This window comes from Heloderma suspectum, chromosome 2 (assembly GCF_057233095.1).
Source record: "Heloderma suspectum isolate Gila_16-S chromosome 2, 16-S_ref, whole genome shotgun sequence".
Lineage (NCBI taxonomy): Eukaryota > Metazoa > Chordata > Lepidosauria > Squamata > Helodermatidae > Heloderma > Heloderma suspectum.
In genome coordinates this window covers 105,386,571-105,413,260 of record NC_139459.1, presented here as the reverse complement: position 1 = coordinate 105,413,260, position 26,690 = coordinate 105,386,571, and the positions used below count along the sequence as shown (strand labels likewise).

The 26,690-nt window shown below is 43.7% G+C and overlaps 2 protein-coding genes across 4 annotated transcripts in view; one reads left to right on the top strand and one right to left on the bottom strand.

The window, feature by feature from the left end:
- Positions 1-1,807, bottom strand: part of CD274 (CD274 molecule) — a 27,538-nt gene extending 25,731 nt beyond the window's left edge. The window contains exon 1 of the mRNA XM_084834445.1: positions 1,574-1,807. The gene's annotated coding sequence lies outside the window, so the exon portion shown is untranslated. The remainder of the gene's footprint in view (positions 1-1,573) is intronic.
- Positions 1,738-26,690, top strand: PLGRKT (plasminogen receptor with a C-terminal lysine). Of its 3 annotated transcripts, none has more exons than XM_084834452.1 (5): positions 1,738-1,837; positions 5,373-5,459; positions 21,569-21,699; positions 23,044-23,153; positions 24,540-25,034. In XM_084834452.1, exons 2-5 carry the CDS (start codon positions 5,379-5,381, stop codon positions 24,659-24,661), a joined length of 444 nt encoding a protein of 147 aa, XP_084690578.1. In that variant the 5' UTR covers positions 1,738-1,837; positions 5,373-5,378; the 3' UTR covers positions 24,662-25,034. The 3 variants fall into 3 exon arrangements, with proteins under 3 accessions (XP_084690578.1, XP_084690580.1, XP_084690579.1); XM_084834454.1 differs by lacking the exon at positions 1,738-1,837 and adding an exon at positions 1,941-2,200 and having other exon boundaries at positions 24,540-26,690; XM_084834453.1 differs by lacking the exon at positions 1,738-1,837 and adding an exon at positions 1,941-2,361.

The following is a 26,690-nucleotide window of genomic DNA, read 5'->3' as shown; positions in this document are numbered from 1 at the left end:
TTCCTTTATCTGCAAGCTCTATATGTTTAATTATACAGCCACTAGATGGTGCTGTGTTATCTTTTTACAGAAAACATCAACTCATGATATTTAAATATCCCATTATCCGTGATATTAAAAAAACCTAGGATAATGGTCAGAAAACACAGGAGAGGTCCTGGAACTTGACAACATCATATAAAGGACCCACAAACTTCTGTGAGTAACCAATCTCAATAACAGGATAAAAGCCCTGTGTGGAGAAGCCCTTAGTCATGCTTAAAAAAGACTAATTGAAATCAATACAATTACTCATGGCTAACTTAAGTCTCACTGATTTCAGTGTGTCTACTCTAAGCATGACTAAGTTTGCATGAATCCTACTGTTATTTTCTTTGCCTTGTTGTTGTTATAACAACAACAACTCTAAAATAGGCATAGAAAGTTCTGCATTTGTTCAGAGCAGCAGCATCCGGGAGAGAGTTTAAATGGTTGCAGATCATCCCAAAACTGCTATTAGCTTAAAATGGGTACCTTATTTTACTCTCCTGCCATCCCCCCCCCTCCCCCAGTGCAAACTTTAGGGGATGGTTTGATTGGGGAACCAGTGTGGAAGAACTGGAAAAGGTTAAACACCTCTTCCACCTTGGCTCTAGTCCAAAAAAGGAAGCCATGATGGGTCATTCTGTGAGCAACAGAATGCCTTCAGGTAATATCTTGAAGGTGGGCCTTCTCTGTGGTGTTGCCCACCCTCTGGAAAACCCTCCCCTGTGCAGTTTGGGTGGCAGAAAATGAATTAATTATATACTGCTCTGTTTTACTGCTCCTTGTATTGTTATTGTAGTTGAAATTATTTTCATAGTTATTTTAAATGTGATGTTATTGTTATTGTAGTTGAAATTGTACTTAGTGTTTTTAAATGTAAGTTTTAATATTTATATGTGAACCACTTAGAGATTTCACTATATTAAGCGGTATATAAATACCACAGAGAACAAATGAACAAAAGAAAGAAAACATGGCAGCCCTTCACAGATGGGATTTCTGAGAAGGAGGAGAAGATAAATCCAAGCACCGCCTTCCCATGTTATTTATAATTTGGCCATAACAATTGGCCACATTCAATGCAAGTCTATCTTTTCCAGCTGATATGGGTATATGAGGGCTGTATCCTAGGCATTCTTCTCATCCCACTGCTTAGTGGTACTTAGTTTTGAGTAGGCTCGAATTGGGATGCTCCCTGGTCCTTTATGTACCTCATCAAGGCTATGTTGATCCTGGGTGGAGGGAAGGGACAGAGCTCGCCCCCCATTGCATCACCTCATCATGCGCGGCTCTACCAGGGGATTTCTTGCGGGCTCGGTGGCGCCACCCCGTGCTTCGGTGCTGAAGGCCGAGGTCGAGCTCTGAAGAGCCGTCGACACGGGAGGAAGCCCTATCCCCAGCCATAACCATACCACCCGCTGCTGCATCAGTGAGGCCTCTTTGGCGCAGAACAGCCTTCTGTCGCATGAACCCATGCCATTCTGTGGCATGGGTGACCAGCCAGATGGGCGATTAATAAATTTAATAATAATAATAAAACAATTAAAACCCTGGTTTTGCTTCTTGTCCAGTAGCAGCGATGGATACGAAGGCAGCGCGCGCCCACCGAGCCGGCCCCGTCTACACGTTCCAGCGGTGCCGTAGCCAAACGGCGGCGTGCTGGGCCCCAGGAAACCGACAGTGCCACCTGGTGTGCAGCGCACGCCCATCAGCGAGCATCTCCTTCCAAGCGAGCCATTGCGCGCTTGTGGCTGTGCGCAGGCCGCGAACAAGCCCTGATCTGCCCAGAGGCGCGTTCCCTCCTCTCTTAAAGGTACAGACCCAAGCCCTCTGTCTGCGGCCTTGCCTTCCCCGTAAAAAGCGGAGGGCGGGCGCTACCACGAGTTGCGGCCGCCCCTTCTTTCTCCTCCCTCCCCGGCTCAAGACGAATCAGTCCGTTGCGGAGGCCAGAGTGCGACCTCCGGGCGAGACGCTTGTCGGCCGCCCAGAGAAAAGCGTGCCCGGAAATCTCGCGCGTCCTTGGCTCCCCGGGCCAGCCCACAGCTTTCCCGGAGCGGAGAAGGCGGCCCCTCGGCCTCTGCAGAGAGGAAGGGCGGGGGGTGCTGGACCCCGGTTTTTGGCCCAGGAAGGCGTGGGCTAAGGGGAAGGGAAGAGCCGGAGCGAGGAGGAAGACAAGGTGGTGGGGCTGGTCGCCGGGGGAATATTGGTGGCTTTCAGGGGCTGTTTGCAGGAGTGGAGCTGCTGGTCGCCTGTATTGGTCGTGTGAACTGGTCGTGTGAACAGTTCAGACGCCAGTAAAGATGGGGATACCGAGCACGCGCCACGGGGGCGTACATGGTGCGCGTGCAGGAGACTGTAGCATGACTTGTAAGGGTCTTGCTCCGGGGTCGGGAGACACGCAAGGGGGCGGCGCGGTGGGGAATGCGGGGGAAAACTCGGGACTTGCTGGGGCTGCGCGTGAGATGGTTTGGAGGGGTGGGTTGGGGTGTTGCAGTCGCCGTCTGCCTCTGGTTTAGGTCCAGGGAGCTGAACTGCCAGACCCAGATATTCTTCCTTACGTCCCGGGCTTGTAACGTAGCGTTCCAAAAGTGTATGTCTTCTTGTACTCTGGTAACACTGTAACTGTATTATTACAGTAATTACATAATTACAATAATTGTTGTTGTTGTTGTTGTTGTTCAGTCGTTCAGTCGTGTCCGACTCTTCATGACCCCATGGACCATAGCACGCCAGGCCTTCCTGTCCTGCGCTCTCTCCCGGAGTGTGCTCAAGTTCATATTCATTGCATCCGTGATGCTATCTAGCCATCTCATCCTCTGCCGTCCCCTTCTCCTTTTGCCTTCAGTCTTTCCCAGCATCAGGGTCTTTTCCAGGGAGTTTTCTCTTCGCATTAGGTGGCCAAATATTGGAGCTTCAGCTTCATTATCTGTCCTTCCAATGAGCACTCAGGGTTGATTTCCTTTAGGATGGACTGATTTGACCTCCTTGCAGTCCAGGGCACTCGTAAGAGTCTTCTCCAGCACCACAGTTCGAAAGCATCAATTCTTCGGCGCTCAGCCTTCCTTATAGTCCAGCTCTCACAGCCATACATTACTACTGGGAAAACCATAGCTTTGATTAGATGGACCTTTGTCGGCAAGGTGATGTCTCTGCTTCTTACTATGCTGTCTAGGTTGGCCATAGCTTTCCTCCCAAGGAGCAAGCGTCTTTTAATTTCATGGCTACAGTCACCGTCTGCGGTGATCTTGGAGCCCAAGAAAGTAAAATCTGTCACTGCTTCCATTTCTTCCCCTTCTATATGCCAGGAAGTGATGGGGCCAGATGCCATGATCTTCGTTTTTTTAATGTTGAGTTTCAAACCAGCTTTTGCACTCTCCTCTTTCACCCTCAACAAGAGGCTCTTGAGATCCTCTTCACTTTCTGCCATTAGGGTGGTATCGTCTGCATATCGGAGGTTGTTGATAATTCTCCCAGCAAACTTAATTCCGACCTCTGATTGATCCAACCCGGCATTTCTCATGATGTACTCTGCATATAAGTTAAATAAGCAGGGTGACAATATGCAGCCTTGTCGTACTCCTTTCCCAATTTTGAACCAATCGGTTGTTCCATGTCTGGTTCTTACTGTTGCTTCTTGACCCTCGTACAGGTTTCTCAGGAGACAGGTAAGGTGGTCTGGTACTCCCATCACTTTAAGAATTTGCCACAGTTTGTTGTGATCCACACAATCAAAGGCTTTAGCGTAGTCAATGAAGCAGAAGTAGACGTTTTTCTGGAATTCTCTTGCTTTCTCCATGATGCAGCGAATGTTGGCGATTTGATCTCTAGTTCCTCTGCCTCTTCTAAACCCAGCTTGTACTTCCGGTAGTTCTCGGTTCGCATACTGCTGAAGCCTAGCTTGTAGGATTTTGAGCATCACCTTGCTGGCATGTGAAATGAGCGCAATTGTGCGGTAGTTTGAACACTCTTTGGCGTTGCCCTTCTTTGGAATTGGAATGTAAACTGACCTTTTCCAGTCTTGTGGCCACTGTTGAGTGTTCCAGATTTGTTGGCATATTGAATGCAGCACTTTAACAGCATCATCTTTTAGGATTTTAAATAGCTCGGCTGGAATACTGTCATCTCCGCTAGCTTTGTTGTTACTAATGCTTCCTAAGGCCCACTTGACTTCACTCTCTAGGATGTCCGGCTCAAGTTCAGTGACCGCGCTATCATGGCTATCAGGGACATTATTACATTATTGTTATTATCGATGTGCTGCTGAACTAGTTATCCTTTACTGAATGCAGTTGTAAGGTGAAAAAATAGACAGGGGGAAAGAAGGTGGAAATGAAAAGGTTTTAGCAACCCCACTTGCAAACAAGGTCTCGAACAAGAGTTTTGATCTCCCTCCCCGCCCCCCCCCCGAACCTACTACAGTAGCCTTCCCCAGTCTGGTGCCCTCCAAATGCGTTGGAGTACAAGTCCCACCATTCCCAGAAAATGGCCATGCTGACTGGGGATTTTTCTGTCTAAACATGCATAGGATTGCACTCTTAAAGTAATGTCTCTTATGGCCCTGAGAGCCACTTTGCTCTTCATCCAGATGCCTACATTTGCCTGGTAACCTTCATCACACACTAAAGCCACATCCCTGCAGAGGTTAATGTAATTTTTTATTCTCTGCATATGTGTGCATAAACACATTTTTATAAGTATAGATGCTTCTCCACTGCAGCTACAACTCTCTTCTGCCATCAGTGGAAGACAGGCATAGTTCCTGTAGTTGAATGTGCTCATAAAAGTATTTCTATTCTATTCTGTTGTGTTCTGTTTGATCCCTCATCTGTTGTGGAGACAGAAGTTACTCTATCCTTGTGGTCATCAGTTGGATGGTGCTGAGCAATAAATTCCACATTGATCCTGTCCATAACATGTTGTAATATTTTAAAATAATTATTTTCCTTAAAAAGAAACCACCACCCCGCAAATTAAAATGCACTCTAGAGAGATTAAGCACCCAGTCTGTATCAATCTGTACAGACTTTACTATTCTCAGCCTTTACTATCAGAACTGTTTCCCCCCAGATAGTCTGCTATTTTGGTAACATTTTTTCAATTTCTTTTCACATCTTCTTTAGTGGATGTATATTCTCAAACGTTATGTCTTTGCAAGATTAGTGTATTTTAATTTCAGGACTTAATTTATGAAAGAAATACTCTACCTGAAATATGTTTGGGGTATTTGCATCAATGGGTTGGATCCAGACTAACAAGTTCCATTGATTTTAATGGGTCTACTCTAAGGTTGACTAAGTCTGGCTCGAACTCAGTGTTAATTATTGTTAAAATTTGCTCTATCCACTTAGGTCAAAATGGGATTCATCTTTTCAAAGTCTGTGAATGAAAGCCTAAAGAATCAACAGGAATTCATGCTTATGAACTCCCGACTTCAGGTTGGTGTTTACATTATAGAAAATTTAGTGATGTAATGGTTTTAGAAATATTTGCGCTGGAGCTTAATAAAGTAGTGGAACTGGTTGGTGTATGATTTTGTTCTTTTAAATTTTAAAATATTTTGAGAATGTGTATGGTTATTTATTAAGATTTCAGGTCTACTCTGTCCTTTGGCTTCAGAGTAATTTACAGTAGCTTTGAACAAACACAGTAAAATAAATAAAACAAATATAAACTAGATTAAAATCCCATCTTCCTGTATTTTAACAAAGTCTCATAAGAGATCAATGTTATAGCCATTTTACAATATACTTGTGACAAATCACTACCACTGTCTCTTTATCACAAGATGTGGGACCACTTTTAAGTAACTTCTCCACTTGTTCATATGCGCAAACATAATCTGATATTTGTGCTGCTTTCCAGCCATAATGCAAATCATAAGCCTTCCCATCAACAGACAAAGGAGAAAGGTGGACCATTTTGAGCTGGAATGGCCTGCAGTATGACAGTTCAGTTCCATAGAGTTAGAAATGCAGAAGTTATGACTGAGAGTAATGTTTGTATGCCTGTAAAATAACCCTGAAAATTGTTTATTATATTTGTATCCTGCTCTTCCTGCAGGGAGCTCAGAGTGGTGTTTTGGCTTTGCAAGAACCATGTTATTTAGGACAGGCTGAGAGAGAGAGGGACAGTGACTTTTCCAAGACCATACAGTGAGCTTCATCACTGAGCAGTAAATTTGATGCTTCACAGGATTGTTAGGAAATTTGATGGAAGAAGGATGGGATAGAAATGTAACTAATAAGGGATGGGATAGAAATGTAGCCAGTAAGCTCACTTGCATCACTGAGACATTGCCATGTAAAAGAAGTGGTGCACTTAGGTGGTTTTAGACTCTGGATTTAGTGGTCTTAAAGGTGGTGGTGGGGCTTTCTATATGACACTGACCTGGTTGGCACAACACGACAGCCCACCGTGGCTTAATTTAGCTGCGGGGGCTGTTACGTCGTGCCAGGAGGCCATGGGCACCCAGCTTGCTGTGGTTTGTTGTGTCATGTGAACCCAGATGGCAGGGGTTCACATAACCTCAAATAACTCTAAAACAAACCATGGTTATTTGAGAGTTGTCTAACCCTCAAACAACCCCTGCCACCTGGGTTTGCATGGCATGACATGACAAGCCACAGCAAGCCTGGTTCCTGGCACAATGCAACAGCCCCCATGGATAAATTAAGCCATGGTGGGCTGTTGCGTCTGTCACGTTCCTTCGTCCTCTCCCTTTGCAATCAGCACACTTCAAGATACCAGGCTTCAGGCTCACTACTTTATTAGTTAACGACCAGGTTCCTTACAAATGTGAATTCTAGGGAACTCTCTGGCTACAAAGGAAACAGCTACTCCACACAATTACAAATACTAATAGAGGAGCCGAAGTGGAAGTTAGAGAAGTTGCCGGCAGTTTGAACAAGAACTTCCTGGCCAGACTAGCTTAGGGGGGATGCCCCTCCCTTACAGTTGTTCCCTCCTACGTAGGCTATCGCACATAGCAGTGTCTGAGCTCCGCCTTTAACTTTTCCCGCTTCACTCTGTGAGGGACCCTAGCATCCCTCAAGTCACGCCCCTTGCTCTCCTCCTTCCCTGAGACCTGAGTTCACATGGAAGAGGAGAGGGGGGCCCTTCAGGTAGAGCCATCTGTGTGCCAAGGTCTTGGGAAGAATGCTTTTCCATCTCTGAGCTCACTAGGGAGGGAGCCTCCCCTGGTTCTGGCTGTTCCCATTCTGAGTCTGAGCTGCTATCTCCACTCTCAGATTCATTCCTGTCATCGTCGCGCAAACCAGGTCAATGTGTGTTACTGCACTTACTTCAAGTAAGTACTTGAAGTACTTACTGCACTTACTTCAAAATGCGATAAGCGAAGCCTGCTGCATTTGGGGCCCCTCCTGAGTGAGGCTGTGGGTGTCTGTCCCAATGTCCTGACAGTAACTCTGTGTAAATTAGTTTAGGATTGAAGCTATGTTGAGATCCGTTTTGGTGGTGTCAGTTATCTGCCTGTGGGAAACCCAGGGTCAAATCTCCACTACGGCCAAATGTAGATGTGACACTCAAAAATGGTTTCTCCTATCCCCTCCACAGACGGTTTTTAGGTCGTATCCAGACTTAGTCGTACTTAGAGTAGACTCATAGAAATCAGTGGGACAAGTTATTCATGACTAATTTAAGTTCCATTGATTGCAACGGGTCTACTCTTTGAATGAGTGTTTGGATCCAGCCCAATGGCAGTTGTGCTTGGGTGTCTAACATTTATTAAATTAAGTCCCTGAATGCCACATTTAGGTGGAATGTTTTGCAGGTTACTCAGGTAATTTTTTTTACTTTGCATCTTTTATCTCCATGTGCTTAGGGAGGCTTGGTTTCTTAATCACAGAACAGTTTTCACTTGGTTTAGGGTTGAACATAATAAATGTTGCTGTGAGTAGAATAGAAGATATGTACTTATTAGTAGTTTCCTGTTTCCTAGCTATGTGAACCATGAGGTAGTAATTACATTGGTTTCGCACATAGGTGTTAGCTTCATCTGACATTAGATGGTGACATTGTGATAACTTCTGATGGCAGGGAATTATGTGTTTGACATGAGAGAGAGTGTGCCCTGTGAAATTTAAAACTTCTTCTCTCAGGAAATGAGAATAGTACATTTTCTGTTAGTAGTACCTCGTAGATGACTGACAAACTATGAGAACATGAACATAGATGTAGATAACAATTTTATCTTACTGCTTGTCCTTGTAATGGCTGTTTTACCAGCTTTCTCCAACCTAGTGCCTCCAGATATTTTGGACTTCCAACTTGCACCAGCCCCAGCCAGCATGGTCAATAATCCTGGGAGGAGCTTCCAAAACATCTGGAGAACACCAGGTCGAGGAAGGCTAATTTTATGGTTGTTCTGATTCTCCCCGCCGCCCCCCCCCCCCGACTTGCGGGAAGGGGACTATAAAACATGAAGTTAGAAATTGCCTTGCCCAAGACTAGGTAATGAATACAGGGTGGATCTGAGATAAGAACATGGTCTCCAGGGACCAAGCTAAACATGTTGTCCATGAGACTAGATCATATGGGCCAAATATGACCAGCACTACTAATCTCGGGCTTGGATCCAGCATCTGTGTTCTGCCTGCAGAAAGATACCATTGGTGGAACAGAACTTCTGCTTCCCCTCCTCTCCTCCTTCAGCCCCCAACCCAGCACTCTCCAAATCTGCTTTGGAGGGTTGGTGGACCGTCTAGAGGAGATTTGGAGGGTTCACGAAGGGGGAGGGGCTGAAGAGAGGAGGAGAGGACATGGAAGTCCCATTGCAAAAAGGTTATCCTTCTACTGGCAGAATATTGATGCTGGATCCAACCCACAGACACCGTGGGCATGGTTATACTGCGAAGGACAGGATATGAATATTATAAATATTAATGTCATTGCCATTATATACAGTATATCTTTTTCCAAATTATGGTATGGTAGTTTCCATAACATGCAGTGCATTAAAGTACATGTCCTCCATGTCTGCCTCAGTTGGACCTTAGCGCTTAGACTTGGACCTTACACCATGTGTGCTGATCTTGGATGAGACTGAATTCTTTCTGGTGGTCTTCCTTGTCCATTTCTTGATACTTGGCATTATGCTTCCAATTACCATTCTGTAAACCTTTCTGTAATTCCAGTTTTTTTTTTTAAAGAAAAAAAAGGTCCTGGATGTATATAGGCAGGTTCCTTAGTGTAGATATAATACGGTACAGCAGGTATGGGGAACCTTTTGTCTGTTGAGGCCACATTCTGTTGGGTGAAATCTATCACAGGCAACATGCTAGTGGTGGGTGGGGCCAAAGCCCAAAGTGGATAGGGCCAGAACTGGGTTGGCCCATTTCCCTTCTCCCTCCCCAGCAGTCTGCCAAGGGAGGGACAGGTCATTCTTTCCAAAGCTCTGGGCAGACAGCTTGCAGAGGGCTTTTGAAATTAGACTGAGGGCTGCATCCAGTTAGGCCCCGCTTGCCCAACCCTGTTGTACAGAATAATTTTCTGCCACCTTTTCCACTGAAATTATGATGATCAACTCTTGCTGGCCCTACTCTGGCTTAGTGTTTATAGACACTACAGATCATTTAGAAAGGCAATTAACAATAAGCAGGAACATCTTCATATTTTTCTTATGCAGATACAATATAAGAACAATTAGTACTGATATGTCAGCCTCCCTCCTTCTTTCTCCCCTCCCACAAAAACAAGCAGAAGACAGAACAAACAAGGAAGGGGGAGGGAGGGAGGGAGGGAGGGGGAGAGAAAGGGAGGGGGAGAGAGACAGGAAGAAAGAGAAAGCAAGCTTGCAAGCAAACTGTACATCAGGAAAATAACTAAGGACTTCTTTGATCTTTCATTTCAAAGTAATGATAGAATGTTCCCCCATTAAACAATTGACATCTCTGGATAAATTTCTTCCTGAATACTTACTGTCCCATTCCAGCCGGAGGGCAGTATCCAACCATGTCATTCGGGTAGCGCAAATGATGTTGTGCTAGTGGAAACTAGGTTCCGAATTATGCGCAAGAGGAGAATCCAATAAAAGTGTTTGCAAAAGCACAGTTGCGCAACCAGTTGCACAGCTACGTCCACAAGTGTAATGTGTAAACACTTGAGCATGGAAAGATTTGTAGAATGACACTGTTGGATACTGTCCTGACTTTTATAAGAGGCTTCTTTCACTTCCATATAGTACTAGATTAGTGCACACTATTGTTTCTCTGGAAGAACTGATACGATTTCCCTCTTAAGGCTAGTTCCTTGTTACCACTATCAAGCAGTGGTCGACAGATAAGTATATTATAAGGGAGCTTTCTATGCTGGGGGTGGGTGTTACTCTGTGTTCCTAATTGCAGCCTCTTCTCTAGTGTCATACAGGCTAATGGAGGAGTGAAATGGACTAGGCCGCATAACAAACAGCTTCTGGTTTAGTCGGTTTCAATCTTAAGGGAAAACCTAAAGAAAAGAAGTGAAGGTTTTTGCACTCCTCCTTCCTTCTTAAAGGAATAAGTGAACACTCATCTGATGTTGATTGTGAGCCTTTCTTTCATGCATTTAGAACATTTTACTCACAAACTAAATAAAAGCAGTTCCACAGTTGGTATGGTTGAGGGGAGGAGACACAGAGGAAGTGTGTTACTGGTAATGGATACTATCCAGTAGGTGTCCACAACAGTCACATCACAAAGTACATACATCTACTGAATCAGTGCTAGCTGCATTTCTTGGGGCTAGTTTTGGCTTTCCTAGTTTGAAGTGTTCTGAAATCCTGCAAAGCCAATTTGACTAGCGACCACAGCAAGACTTCAGAAATGAGTCTCTGTACCACAGGTAATGACAAATGAATTGCTTAGCCTGGTCTGTCTCATGGGTTCAAGACTTCTATCTATGTTACCTGTGTCCCATACTACAAAATAATTTCCACCAATGCATCTACAATAAAAAGATATGTATTATAAATGAGCGATCCAGGCCTCATCTTATTCAGAGAGAATCACAATTGGGAGGAAGCTTAGATGTCACCTAGTCTAATCCCATGCTCAAAGGAGGATGCAATTATAGCATCCCTGAAAGATGGCCATCCAGATAGCCTCTGCTTGAATACCTTTTGTGAAGGAGAGCCCACCACCTTCTGAGGCAATCTATTCCAAACAGCATGTACTATTAATACATTATCCTAATCTTAGCTGAAATCTGCTTCCCTGCAGTTTCCTCCTTTTAGTTCTAGTTTTGCCCTCTAGAGCAACAGAGAAAAAGTCTGCTACATCTTCTGTATGACAGACTTCAGATATTTGTAGACCACTATCATGTCTCAATCATCTCTTTCCCAGGATAAGGATACACAACTCTCTGTCAATTATTCCTCTTAGGACCTGGTTTCCAGACCCTTCATCATCCTAGTCACGTTCTTCTGGACATGTTCCAGTTTGTCAATGTCCTTCTTAAGAATGACACCCACAACCGGACACTGTACTCTACATGCAACCTGACCAGTGCAGAATAGAGTGGAACTATTGGTGCTTGTGATCTGGACTCCATGCTTCTGTTAATGTCACCTAAACTCACACTAGCTTTTAAAGACCCACTTCTCTGGATATTGTACATTACAATATCACTTCAAGGCTTAAGAACAGCAACCACTTAGTATTTAAGGTTTAAAAAAATGGGTATATGGGATTCAAAATTACTTTATAAAAATTGGGCCAGAGTAAATGCAGACAATTGGTAATTATCAATATAGCAAGCCAAAAAGGATGGTTTATTAGAAAGACTTTAGGGTGCTCATTATTGTTCACATTGAGCAATTTCTCATATCTTTGCCTGTGGAAAATATACCCTTTTCTATTATTTGTAAGTCTTGCATGTAGTCCTAATATGAAAACAATTATAACTATGTCTTGCAGCATTGTCTTGCCATAGATTAATCTATGATTCTATGTGGACAAACACTATTTTTTTTAACAGGAATTTATTTTGATGATTAAATATAATAGTACTGGACAAAAAAGCTTGTGCTGGAAAAACATATTAAAAGTACTGAGTAGGAGTGTAAGATTAAAGTTGCATGCTTGTTAGAATTCTTTTTTAAACTAATAAAAGTTTTCTTTGTTTCAGGCAAAACATACCAGCATTGCCATGTATCTTCTGCTAGGATTTTTTTTTTTATGTTTGTACTAAAGAGTAATATATGAAAGGAATTAGGTAATTTTTCTCCCTTTATAATGCCAAGGGTTGTCCTTCGAAATTTCAAGTACTGATATGTTGTCTTACTGTTGTTGTTCAGTCGTGTCTGACTCTTCGTGACCCCATGGACCATAGCACGCCAGGCCTTCCTGTCCTCCACTCTGTCCCGGAGTGTGCTCAAGTTCATATTAATTGCATCGGTGATGCTATCTAGCCATTTCAACTTCTGCCGTCCCCTTCTCCTTTTGCCCTCAATCCTTCCCAGCATCAGGGTCTTTTCCAGGGAGTTTTCTCTTCGCATTAGGTGGCCAAAATATTTGAGCTTCAGCTTCAGTATCTGTCCTTCCAATGAGCAGTCAGGGTTAATTTCTTTAGGATTGACTGATTTGACCTCCTTGCACTCCAGGGGACTCGTAAGAGTCTTCTCCAGCACCACAGTTCGAAGACATCAATTCTTCGGCGCTCAGCCTTCCTTATAGTCCAGCTCTCACAGCCATACGTTGCTACTGGGAAAACCATAGCTTTGATTATGCAGACCTTTGTCAGCAAGGTGATGTCTCTGCTTCTTACTATGCGGTCCAGGTTTGCCATAGTTTCCTCCCAAGGAGCAAACGTCTCTTAATTTCATGGCTACAGTCACCGTCTGCGGTGGAGCCCAAGAAAATAAAATCTGTCACTGCTTCCATTTTGTCCCCTTCTATATGCCAGGAAGTGATGGGGCCAGATGTCATGTTGTGAGTTTTTTTAATGTTGAGTTTCAAACCAGCTTTTGCACTCTCCACTTTCACCCTCAACAAGAGGCTCTTGAGATCCTCTTCGCTTTCTGCCATTAGGGTGGTATCGTCTGCATATCTGAGGTTGTTGATAATTCTCCCGGCAATCTTAATTCCGACCTGTGATTCATCCAACCCGGCGTTTCTCATGATGTACCCTGCGTATAAGTTAAATAAGCAGGGTGACAACAGGCAGCCTTGTTGTACTCCTTTCCCAATTTTGAACCAATTGGTTGTTCAATGTTCGGTTCTTACTGTTGCTTCTTGACCCTCGTACAGGTTTCTCAGGAGACAGGTAAGGTGGTCTGGTACTCCCATCTCTTTAAGAATTTGCCAGAGTTTGTTGTGATCCACACAATCAAAGGCTTTAGCATAGTCAATGAAGCAGAAATAGATGATTTTCTGGAATTCTCTTGCTTTCTCCATGATCCAGTGAAAGTTGGCTATTTGATCTCTAGTTCCTCTGCCCCTTCAGAACCCAGCTTGTACTTCTGGTAGTTCTCGGTTCACATACTGCTGAAGCCTAGCTTGTAGGCGTTTGAGCATAACTTTGCTGGCATGTGAAATGAGCGCAATTGTGCGGTAGTTTGAACACTCTTTGGCATTGCCCTTCTTTGGAATTGGAATGTAAACTACCTTTTCCAGTCTTGTGGCCACTGTTGAGGGTTCCAAATGTGTTGGCATATTGAATGCAGCACTTTAACAGCATCATCTTTTAGGATTTTAAATAGCTCAGCTGGAAGACTGTCATCTCCACTAGCTTTGTTGTTAGTAATGCTTCCTAAGGCCCACTTGACTTCACTCTCTAGGATCTCCAGCTCAGGTTCAGTGAGCACACTATCATGGCTATCAGGGACATTAAGATTTTTCCTGTATAGTTCTTCTGTGTATTCTTTCCACCTCTTCTTAATCTCATCTGCTTCTTTTAGGTACCTGCCTTCTTTGTCCTTTATCATGCCTGTCTTTGCACAAAACGTTCCCTTGAGATCTCCGATTTTCTTGAAGAGATCTCTAGTCTTTCCCATTCTGTTGTTTTCCTCGATTTCTTTGCATTGTTCATTTAAGAAGGCCTTCTTGTCTCTCCTTGCTATTCTCTGGAACTCTGCATTCAGTTGGGTATCTTTTCCCCTTTCTCCCTTGCTTTTTGCTTCCCTTCTTTCCTCAGCTACTTGTAAAGCCTCATCAGACAGCCACTTTGCTTTCTTGCATTTCTTTTTCTTTGGGATGGATTTTGTTGCTGCCTCCTGAACAATGTTACGGACCTCCGTCCATAGTTCCTCAGGCACTCTATCAGGTCTAATCCCTGAAATCTATTCCTCACCTCCACTGTATAGTCATAAGGGACATGATTTAGGTCATACCTGAATGGTTTAGTGGTTTTCCCTATGTTCTTCAATTTCAGCCAAAATTTTTGCAAGAAGAAGCTCATGATCTGAGCCACAGTCAGCTCCAGGTCTTGTTTTGACTGACTGTATAGAGCTTCTCCATCTTTGGCTGCAAAGGACATAATCAATCTGATTTCGATAATGACCATCTGGTGATGTCCATGTGTAGAGTCGCCTCTTGTGCTGTTGGAAGAGAGTGTTTGCTATGATCAGCGTGTTCTCTTGGCAAAACTCTATTAGCCTTTGTCCTGCTTCATTTTGTACACCAAGGCCATGCTTGCCTGTTATCCCGGTGATTTCTTGACTTCCTACTTTGGTATTCCAATCCTCCATGATGAAAAGGACATCTTTTTTTGGTGTTAGTTCTAGAAGGTGTTGTAGGTCTTCATAGAACCGATCAACCTCAGCTTCTTCGGCCTCAGTGGTTGGGGCATAGACTTGAATTACTGTGATGTTGAATGGTTTGCCTTGGATTTGTACTGAGATCATTCTGTCATTTTTGAGATTGTACCCCAGTACTGTTTTTCACACCCTTTTATTGACTATGAGTGCTACTCCATTTCTTCTAAGGGATTCTTGCCCACAGTAGTAGATAGAATGGTCACCTGAATTACATTCGCCCATGCTTGTCCGTTTTAGTTCGCTGATTCCCAAGATGTCAATGTTCAATCTGGCCATCTCATGTTTGACCACCTCCAGCTTACCTTGATTCATTGATCTTACATTCCAGGTTCCTAAACAATCTTGTTCTTTACAGCATCGGATTTTCTTTTCACCACCAGGCACATCCACAGCTGAGTGTCCTTTCGGCTTTAGCCCAGCCATTTCAGTCTTTCTGGTGCTACTTGGAAATACCCTCTGCTCTTCCCCAGTAGTATATTGGACACCTTCTGACCTGAGGGGCTCATCTTCCGGCGTCATATCTTTTAGCCTTGTGATATGTTCCATGGGGTTTTCTTGGCAAGAATACTGGAGTGGGTTGCCATTTCCTTCTCCAGTGGACCATGTTTTGTCAGAACTCTCTGCCATGACCTGTCCGTCTTGGGTGGCCCTGCACGGCATAGCTTATGGCTTCACAGTGGTTACGCAAGCCCCTTCTCCACAACAAGGCAGTGATCCATGAAGGGGCGTCTTACTGTAGATATAATTAATTATAATTTGTTAGAGCAGTAAAGTAGAAGTAATAAAAATAGTTGAGAGCTAGCATTCTCGGTTAGAGAAGAGGATGAAAGAACTAGAAACTCCATCTGTAGATATAGTAATTTGTCAACGGAAGTAATCTATTATGTGCTTGAATGTAATGGCATGGAATGACCTTCTCCTATGCCATACTCAGTACAGTTGATGTCCTAATAATGGGAGATTTAGCCCCATTCTTACCATTTTTGAAGAGTTTGGTACCAGAGGATGTACTCTCTATGAGCAATATACAGCTGTGTCATTCCATTAACACAAATAGCATTGCAGTAGCGGAAACAAGGTTCCAAACTATGCACAAGAGGAGAATCCAATTAAAGTTACGTTTGCAGAAGCACAGTTGTGCAACAGGTTGCACATTATGCTTGTGTAACCCATTGTGCAACCAGTTGCACAAGAATATTGCACAAATGGTTTCACAATGCTCGTGCAAGCTTAACGTACAACTGCTTGTGCAACTGAAAGATTCGTCAGAGCTCCACTAGTGCTATTTGAGTTTGCGGAATGATACCATTGGATACTGTCTTATATCTCCGATCATAGTGCTTACGTATCGCTGTGAGTTGATGGTTATGCTAGTTATCATAATTGAGGTTACAGAAAAGGGTCCAGGGTGGGAGAATGCTTGGCTGTGGGAAGGGGTGGTTGCTGGCGTCCTTCAGGAGGCAGTAATGCGACCACTCCTGAAGAAACCCACTCTGGACCCAATGTTATTAGACAACTACCACCCAGTTGCAAATGCCCCTTTCTTAGGGAAGGTCCTGGAGAGGGTTGTGGTGAACAACTGCAGGCACTTTTGGAGGCACTCTTGGAGGATATTGATTATTTAGACCTATTCCAGTCTTACCTGGTTTGTAAGTCTCTACCTGGTTTTGGGATGGAATCAGCCTCGGTTGCCCTGATGGATGACCTTTATGGAGAAAGGGACAGGGGGAGTCCATCCCTGTTAATTCTGCTTAATTTCTTATCAGCTTTGGATACCATTGACCATGGTATCCTCCTGGATCGACTCTGTGGGATGGGCACTGGAGGCACTGTGTTAAAGTGGTTCCAGTCCTACCTGCGGGGCCGGTTTCAGACAGTAACATTCCTCAGCCCCTTGGCAATTGAGCTATGGGGTTACACAGGGTATCATCTTGTCCCCAATGTTGTTTAACATCTATATAAAACTACTGGGAGCAGTTATTAGGGGATTTGGAGCCAAGTACCATCAGTATGTTGTTGACACACAACTCTAGCACCCTGTGACTTCTGAATCAGAGGCTGTGCAAGTCCTGGATCAGTGCCTAAACTCAGTAACGGGCTGGATGACAGCCAGTAAACTGAAACTGAATCCTGTCAAGAGGGAAGCCCTGTGGGTGAGTGGTTCCCGGGTCCAGGAGCTAGGCTCATTCTCCGTTCTGGGTGGGGTTGCACTTTCTCTGAAAGATCAGGTTCATAGTCTGGGGCTACTCCTAGATCCACCGCTGTCACTGGAGGCCCAAGGGGCCATGGAGTGCCTTTTACCAGCTTCGTCTGGTTTGCCAGCTACAGCCTCTCCTGAATAGGAATAACTTGGCCACAGTGGTCCAGGTACTAGTAACCCCAAGACTGGATTACTGCAATGCACTCTACGTGGGGCTGCCCTTAAGGCTGCTCCAGAAGCTGGAGCTATTGCAGAACGCAGCAGCTCCAATGTGGTCAGGAGCTGCCCCTTTTCAGCATTCATCTCCTTTGCTGAGGGAACTGCAGTGGATGCCAATTCACTACCAGGCCAGGTTTAAGGTTATGGTAGTAATGTACAAAGCCCTAACAACTTGGGACCAGGATACCTGAGAGAGCACCCTCTCCTTTACCAACCTGCCTAGTCACTGAGGTAATCAGAGTTCCTGGTGGCTCCACATGGACCTATGGCCCAACTGGAGCAGGGGTGGCTCTAGTTAGAGGGGTCTTCATGCGGCACCCTCCTGTCAGTGCTTCCCTCTCCTTTCTCCCCCCGCCCACATGTGTGCCTGTACCTTTAAGAAGGTACGTCTGCAAGTGCAGAGCCTTGAAAGGTTTAGGAGGCTGCCTGGTTGTGCTGGGTGAGCCTAGTGCCTCAAGGAGCGCGTGCAAGTGCTGGCAAACCAATTGGAGAAGATCCCTCCCCTCCACAAGAGAGGGGGTCTTTTGTGCTATGGAGTTATCTCCCGTGAAGGCATCGCTGGCTGGGTCATTGGCTGGCTTGGCTCAGCCAGTCATTAAGTTAAAGAAGAGCTGGAAAAAGGAGATGAGTGAGTAAGCGTCTGTGCGTGCTTGCTTACTTGCTATTTCTTTACTTTGAGGAGCCAGCCCAGCTCAGCACAATCCCGGTGTGTAAACTTCTTTAAGTGGGAGAAGGCTATATAATTCATCATCATCATCATTGCTCCCCACAACCCTTTGCACTAAATGTGGACTCTGCCATAAATTGCTTTCCCTGTGTATACTCTGGAGAAATCGGGTGTGTGGGTGTGTGTAAGAGACCGGGCTAGGGGTTAATGGGGTATGTAGAGCAATCCTATAGGTCTGCTGAGAAGTAACTCTCACTGAATTCATTTGGGACTTACTCCCATGGAAGGCCTGGCGGGCTCTGGTCCATGGGGTCACGAAGAGTCGGACGCGACTGAACGACTGAACAACAACAAGTATGCATAGGATTGAAGCCCTAAGGAAAGGGGACAGATGTGTCTCCCTCCTGTGTGCTTTGCTGTGTGAACGTGTGTGCCCATGATTTCAAAGACAGTTTATTCAGTTTCCTTCTCTGTGCAATGTGGGTTGTTGTTGGAATGAAAAAAATGTGGCTTCAAAGGAGTACCTTTGCGTGGATTGTTGTTACAACCTGCAAAAGGATGGATTCTGAATGTTCTGAAAATTTCCTGCTGTGTCTGACTATGGGTTACAGCAATATTGCAAGTAGTCTATAGTTGTTATACCCATATTGATGGGAGAGAGAGTAGTGACATCCCTGCAGTGTAGTCCAGAGTTATTACCTAGTCAGCTAGTGGGTTGGGTTGTTTTTGTGTATTTGTTTTTAGGAAAATATTGTCGGGGGGAGGGATAGGACTGTGAAGTATTCCATGGAAAGAAGAATACTTACCTTCATTTCCTTCAGTAAATTTCCTTCTGGCCTCACAGTTTATAAACTGCTCCCCCGCCACACACACACACCATATGTACCATACAAAAACCTGTAAATTCCCATAGTAGCCCATGCATCCAATAAAGTGGGCTATAGTCCATAAAAGCTTATGGAAGAACAAGTGTGTTACTCTTTAAGGTGCCACAAGACTCTTCATTGTTTTTGCTACTAACAAAGTTTCTTTGAGTTGATGTCCCTGAAGAAGATGGAGGCGTATGGGTGGGGCATATGGGAAGCAAGAGGTTTTTACACATTTTAAATGTTTAATATGAGTTATAAAAGTTGGTGTCAGTCTTCAGGCTCCCTCCCCAGGGTCTGTACAAGATAAATATCTAAGTGGAGTACAGGGTGCTTCTCCTCACTAGTGCACATGCATGTACATATGTGCTCACAATAATGCAATGCACAGATGGCCATTTTACATGCTAGGGAGGCTTATTATGAACACAGTAAACAATTATGATTTTCTAGTATGAAATTATTTACTTCATCTTATTATACTTACATTCTGCCTTCCCTCTCTATTTTTACCCTCACAACAATCCTGTGAAGTAGGTTAGGCTGAGCGGTACTGAATGACCCAGTTAATCCTGTGAGAAATGGGAGGCATTTTGGTGGTCCTCAGGCAGCAAAATGTCCTGGGCCATCAGTGGCTGTGTATGTGTGTGTCTTGTTCAGCTGTTGCATCTGAATGAGGCAGTGAGTCAGTTTATGTCTCTTTCTTGAGTGTGTGTGTGTGCGTGTGTATATGAGAGAGCAAATCAATGTATGTTTATGTTTTCTGCCTCCGTGTTCTGTATGTTGTAAAAGGAGAAGCTTCTGTTTTAGTTTTCTACCATGGAAGAGGTATAAAACCTTTGCTTCCAGAAAGCATGGAAGATAATTTCCACTAAAATACATAGTGAAAAATGTTTTTGCATTAGTATTGTGTATCATTGACTGTGTGTGTGTGTGTGTGTGTGTGTGTGAGAGAGAGAGAGAGAGAGAGAGAGAGAGAGGGAGAGAGTTCATTATTGGGGGCAGAGTAGAAGGTTCACTACAGACAGCTACCCCAGGGCCCATCATGGCCTTGAGCTGGCCCTGGCTGTGTGGCTCTGAGGATATCATTAGCAGTGGCATCATGATTTTGTATGTTTGTGTGACACGTCCCCGCGCCCACTTTCACTCATGATTCTCTGTGGAATCCGAGTTGTTTCTGACACAAGAGAATGTGGAATCAAAGGAGGGCTTTTGTGTGGCTGTGATTTCCCCACCCCCTCCTAAGTACAGTGGTAAAGTTAATGTGCCCCAGTTCTTCCTTTCTGTGGTATGGTTTGCTGGCTGTTGGGGAGTCAAAGCTTGTTCTGCCTCCTGTGACCCCGTGGCTCTGCCTCCTGTGACCCCGTGGCTCTGCCTCCTGTGACCCCGTGGCTCTGCCTCCTGTGACCCCGTGGCTCTGCCTCCTGTGTCTGCTTGGCCTCTGCTGACCTGTCCTCTGCTCCCCCAGTCAGATTAGCTACCAGACTCCACTGGATTAGAGTCCACCCAGAGAAGAGCCTTTAGTGTGGTGGCACCCTTTCTTTGGAACTCCCTGCCTCTGGAGGTCAGGCAGGCACCAGTACTCCAGCGCCTCCTGAAAACAGCTCTGTTCCGGGAAGCCTTCCTTAACTGACCAGTCATGGGTTTTATTGGCACTCTGTTTTTAAAAAGAATCATTTTAATATGGTGTTTTATTCTTTTTATCTTACTATTTTATCTCTTATTGTTCACCGCTCCAGAATCTGTTTAGATGTGGATCAGTTGTAAATAAATAAATAAATAAATAAATCTAATTGTTAATCTATTAACAGTAATTTTTTAGATTACTGGTAATCTAAAAGAATTACAAGATGACTAAAAGATGATGTACTGGACCAATCAACTCATGTGATAATCTCCAGTGACATTCAAGCTCTGGGTCCGGCCAGGATCACACAGAGGTGTGCAGTTTGTATGACCAAATCATGACACACACTAACATGTGAAGTTTATACATGCATACTTTATTTTTATATATGTAATTATAGACACACTGGTATGCATTCTTCACAAAAGAGTGGCTGTGTCTACCTGATACGAGAAACTATAGAATGCAAGATAAGTGAACTCTTTCCACCCACATGTGTCACTAAAGGGGGTCCAATTTGACACACTCTAGCATGCTTTACAACACCTCTATTTGGAAATATGGCTCTTTACATGAGATAGATTCCCAGTTGCTGCCTAAGTCCAAGATTACCATCTTGCTTATCTGTGTCCCTCTGTGTCATTTTCATCCACAGGAACAGAATACTGAACTATCTCCATACATTGGTCAGCAGATAAGAGAATATAGCAAAGCAATTCTTGTGCTCTTAAAACGTCTGATAGAAATGATTGCTGGGCATTTGGATTCTTTTGTTCAGAGTCAGACACTGACAAGATTTATGACTTGGTTTAACAAATCACCTGCTTAAATTTAATATTCCTGACCACTGACATTTTCTGCTGAAGATGATGGGAACTGTAATTCAACTCCCACAATCTCAAGCAGAACAAAATGTCCCTGCATCCAGACCCTGGCTGCCTCTCCTTTCGCTTTTGAAAAAGCTAATGAGAAAGTTTCAACATTTCCTAATGAAGTCATGAAAAGGAAGATTAAAGAAACATTTTGTTCAGTAATTGGAGAAAGTGCATGATATTCTAGAATTCAAGCATTACTTTGAAATATTAGTACAAACTGCTACTTCCCACAAATTATTGTGGCAAAATGTAGCAATTATGTAGGCGCTGACAACAAGTGTCTTGTAGGAAAGCTATTCAAATGTACAAATAAAATATATTTGTTTTCTCTCTACATCCAGCTGGAAAGGCAACTCCTCATGCATAATCAAATGCGAGAGAGGCAGATGGCTATGCAGATTGCTTGGACACGGGAATTTTTCAAGTATTTTGGATCATTTTTTGGACTTGCAGCTGTGGGTCTAACAGTTGGGTATGCAATTCCTGCCCCCTCCCCTAAATAACTAACAAATGAGATACAGTTTTTATTATGCTTCCTTTTTCCTGTTATCAGTTTTCAGAGACAAACTCTACACTAACACGCACAAACCCACGCATTGGGGATGTAGTTCATGTACTAGGGTGGCACAGTGCAGGAGTACTCAGTCTATAGAGAAATTGAAGAAGATGACAAATAATAAAAAATAAAATTCAACTATTTAAAATCTAACACCATAGCATCTGCATTCTAGTGGTTGTGTCACTTGGCACTAGTGATGACCACAGCACTATCATTCACCTGTTGGAATGTCTCATAACTACATTTCACGCAGCACACGCCATCTGAATCAGGAGTGTTGAATTTCTCTCAGCTTGAAGGCCAAATCCCATTTTGGACAAGCTCTCCAGTGGTTGGTGGAGCCGAAGGCAAAAGGGGCAGGAGCAAAATAACAAAAACACCAAAAAAAACACCAGCATATTTTAGCTTAAACTTTAAACTCTTACTGTCAGTAACTAAGCCTTAAGAGAGGCATTTCAACCTTTTAGAATGGGGTAAAACCTGCAAAGTTTAAATTCTAAACAGATGTCTTGGTTTTGTGAGCTGGATGGGTTGCATTTTCCATTGAGAAGTTCTTTTGTATTTTGAGCGTGGAGAATACAATAAACTCAGAAACATTCGTTACATTTGTTCTGCTATAATCTGAACATCTAGAAGGACCCTCACGGCTAACCAATTAATCAGAACATAGACTTTGCCATTCACAGTATCTGATAGCCAGTGTGATGACACAATGTAATAACTTAAAAGCTAATAACATAAATCTTCATGATAAGCAAGACTGTAGGAGCATAAAACTTTGTTTCTCCACATTACTTATCCCAAATTGGACTAAAAACTAGAGAGCCACTTAATTTGGAGCAAAAAGTGTGCATGTGAGTGGGTATGTATGTTTTATTTGTTTTAAATGGGAAATGGTATATAAATATTGTTATATAACCAATACCACCTCATTTAAAACAAATCTCAAAGTAGCTTAGGAAAGGATAAAAACAAACAATGCAAACAAACTACACACACACACAATAATATCATGAGCCTGGTACAAAAATAACTCATGGCTAGGGAAAAGCTAAAGGAAACAGGTACCCATACAATAAATGCCTAAAACATGCCAGCATTGAGGCCTGATGTACCCCAGAGGGGAGATCATTCCACATATAATCCATCTCATGCTTACAATAAATCTTAATATTAGCACGATATCTAAAATGCATTATTTTGTCTGAAGATTTTGGATATTACTTACAAGAATGATTTCTTTCTTTTAATAAACAGGGCAGTTAAAAATAAGAAGCCTCAGCTGTTTCTTCCAATGGTTCCTTTAAGCTTTATATTGGCCTATCAGTATGATATGGGTTATGGATCACTTCTACATAGAATGAAAGGTAAGTATTTGTATATACCTTAAATCTGGGGTTGACAAAATAGTGCCTGTGGGTGCCAGTGACCTCCCCCACACCCAAGACTCTGTTGAGGCACCTAACCACTCCCAATATTTTTAAAAAATAATTCCTTACTGGCGACTGAAATTGCTTCAAAGTGAAGCTCTCTCCTCCAGCCACTGTCATCTTCATTTCCCCACAATGCCTCTGGGCCCCACATGGGCCCAGAGACGTTCTTTAGGAAACTAAGATGGCGGGCAGCTTCAGGCCAAAGCTCCACTCTGCAGAATGCCCAGCCATCCAGCAAAAGAAAAAAGAGAAGAAAAATGGACCCCAGTCACCATTGCCTGGGAAGCTGGGGCAGGGGGATTGGTGAGCGTTGGGGGGTGGTAGGGAGGGTAGTGAGAAGCTAGTGGAGACTAGGGAAGCCAGAGGGTTGGGAAGGCCAGTGAAGGGGCTGGGGAGGGTAGTGGGAAACCAGGAGAGGACTGGGGAAGCCAGTAGGGGGTTGAGAAAGCCAACAGGCAGTGGGGGGGAGCAGGATGAAGGGGTGACTAAGAAAACTGGCAGGGGACACTAAAGAAGATAGTGAGAGCTTGGGTTGAGTGGGAAAGACAGTGGCTGGGAGGAGGCTAGGGAGAATAGCAGGAAGCCGGGTGTGGGGAAGTGGCAGGAGAGTGACCTTTGGGGGTTAGGTGGAGGGAGGGGCAGAGCAAAGGAGTGTACGTGTGTTTGAGTGGCAGATGAATAGAGTGTTTGAGTGTAAATGGATGGGGTGTACATGTGTGTAAGAAAGTTTAGGAGTGATCCAGAGGAGGAATGTGGGTATGTGTTTGTGTTTTGGGAGGGTGAACCTGAAAGAGAAAGTGTCTATTTTTCTGGGTGTGAAGGGGGGGTTGTATAGGGGAGGAAATGATTTGGGGGTGATCTTCCTGTTTGGGGGATAATAATGTTAAAGAAATTTAATTACAGGTGATCTGTGGCAATTGGCTTGCCTTTCTGTGAAAATGGCGTATTGTTAGAGGAGAATTCTGTGGGTTCAAAAGAGTGTCTTTATGTTCTGAGACTCAGACACCCTGCCTTCCCCACACCTGTAGCGTGTACACTTCAGTTCTTTGTTTTCTAGGCTCACCAGGTTGCCTATCTGTGAAATGGGTGTTCGTTGCAGTAGTAAATGTTGTGATTGGCCACACCCCATGGCGCCCATTATGTGATGCCCCATGGCAGCTTTTTGTGGGTACCATTTTGTGATGGTACCCACAACACTTTCTTAAACATTCAGATGTGCATATAGCCCCCAGAAGATTGGAGACTCCTGCCTTAAATGAAGCAGAGTTAATATCAGTCTTGATGCAAATGTATATACACATTTCCATGTTTTTCTTCAAGGTGAAGCAGAGAACATACTTGACACAGAATACACTATGCTAGAAATGCCAAAAGGACCCCTCACTTTTGAAGGCCTTGAAAAAGCCAGAAGAGCACAGAGCAAGTTTTTTATTGAAAAATAGTTTTGTCACAAAGCACTACATCAAGAACAAAATCATGTTGTATTTGTAATCATGTTGCTGACTTAACACTCTGATCCAATAGTGTGTGCACGGAGCCTTTTCCAAGTAGCCAAAATGTTACCAATCAGCTGTTTGGCAGGAAAGAAAAGCAGGGAGACTAAATCCAGATCCTTGTTCTCCCACCCCAAAAGGTGATCGGCAGAATTTTAGCCCTTTTCACTTTATTGGGTTACTTACGCACAGCCTCTACTGTTAATGCAGAGAAGTGAACTATGTGCACATTACCCTAGCTGGATCAGGGCAAAAATATTTTGAAATGTATCGTCTAAATGTGATATGTTTTATGAAATAAAACTGATTTAATATAAATACAATGCTAGTTTAGCTGATTTTTTCCATCCTATTTGTTGTCGTACACTGTAATGCTATGCATATCTTCTTTGAATCAAGCCTCATTGAGTTCAATTGAACTAATTTCCAGGTAAGTGTGTAAACAACTGCAGGCTTATTTGTCAATAATAGCTGCAGCATATTGCTTAATGGTGAGCACAAAATCTCATAAATGCTTAGTCTTCAGTGCAAGTTCTTAATTCAGTAGTTCTCAAATGGCTGATGTTGAGTGCTGTGGGCACCTGAAGGAGGGATGGGATGTAAAGTTCAGCAGTTTCATGTTGAAATCTGCCTCTGAAGTTCCTTTGTTCAAGAATGGCCATCTTACAGTTAGTAACAGTGTCGTAGAGGTTGAAGCGTTCACCCAATGGTTTTGGAATACTGCCATTTCTGATGTCGGATTTGTGTGCATTTATCTTGTATGTGTAGAGACTGGCTTGTTTGTCCTATGTAGGGATGTATGGATTTTGTAAAAGCCTTTGTCCATATTCTGCGGACTATCAGGTGCCTTTGTTCCGCTGTCCTCTCATGGGTGGAATTGGATTTTTTCCAATTTCCGGAATTTGCAAAAAATTAGCACTTGCAAAAAAGCGCAAATCCCCCCAAAATGTGCATTTTCATGCCTTAGCCCTTGGAGGAAATGTGCATTTTTATGCTTTAGCCTATGGAGGAAATGCCCATTTTGGTCGGTTTTTTATTTTACATATTTTTCTGTGACTAAATTTGTGTAAAATACTGGAAAGTAAAAAAAAAACCTGGTTCGCAAAGCCACACAATCTGTGTAACTTGGGCAAAGTTAATCCTCTGTGCAATCCATGGGTTGTAGTCATAGAAATCTGAACTCATTTGATTCCATTGTGGATTTCCCTAGTCCTGTGTAGAACTCAGTAGGGCATTGATGGCATATATCACATTGGAAGATGAGCAGCAGGAAAGCAGCTGGTGTGGCTTTCCAGAGAGCTTGCCAATACATCACTCTGAGAGGTCCCCAGAGTGAGGCATTGGGCTGGTAACTCCAAAGAGCCATACCAGCCACAGCTGCAGCCAAAATATACCTAGCAGGGTTCTCTGGAGAGCCAATCTGGTATCTCACTCTGAGGGATCCTCAGAGTGAGGTCTCAGTCAGGCAGCTGCTCCAGAGCAGCATTGGCAACTTCCCAGCTGCAGCATTTGCTGCAGCCAGAGGGAAGTGTCATTGCACAAAATGGAATATAGGACAAAGAAACTTCAAAAAACAGATTTCAATACGAACTGCTGCGCTACAGTTCATCAAGAGATTCAACTTCATCTGCTGTGGTAAAGGCTTTTTATCCCATGCCATATGTTAATGGATTCATCAATGTGAGGATGTCTGTTATCAATCAACAACTGTGAACAGTCACTGTTAAGGTAACTATCACTGTCTATACTTTTTGCATTTCCATTCCCTCTGACTTCCCCCCCATCCCCACAACCATATATGCATTTGTTGTTGTTCAGTCGTTCAGTCGTGTCTGACTCTTCGTGACCCCATGGACCATAGCACACCAGGCCTTCCTGTCCTGCGCTCTCTCCCGGAGCATGCTCAAGTCCATATTCATTGCATCAGTGATGCTATCATATGCATTTACCTGCCTATTAAAGAAACACTTCGTGCATC

Excerpts from the sequence above, each read along its gene's own strand:
- PLGRKT (XM_084834453.1), top strand. Across the intron at positions 5,460-21,568 it reads TTATGAACTCCCGACTTCAG|CTGGAAAGGCAACTCCTCAT; the intron begins GTTGGTGTTTAC and ends CTCTACATCCAG. Across the intron at positions 23,154-24,539 it reads ACTTCTACATAGAATGAAAG|GTGAAGCAGAGAACATACTT; the intron begins GTAAGTATTTGT and ends TTTTTCTTCAAG.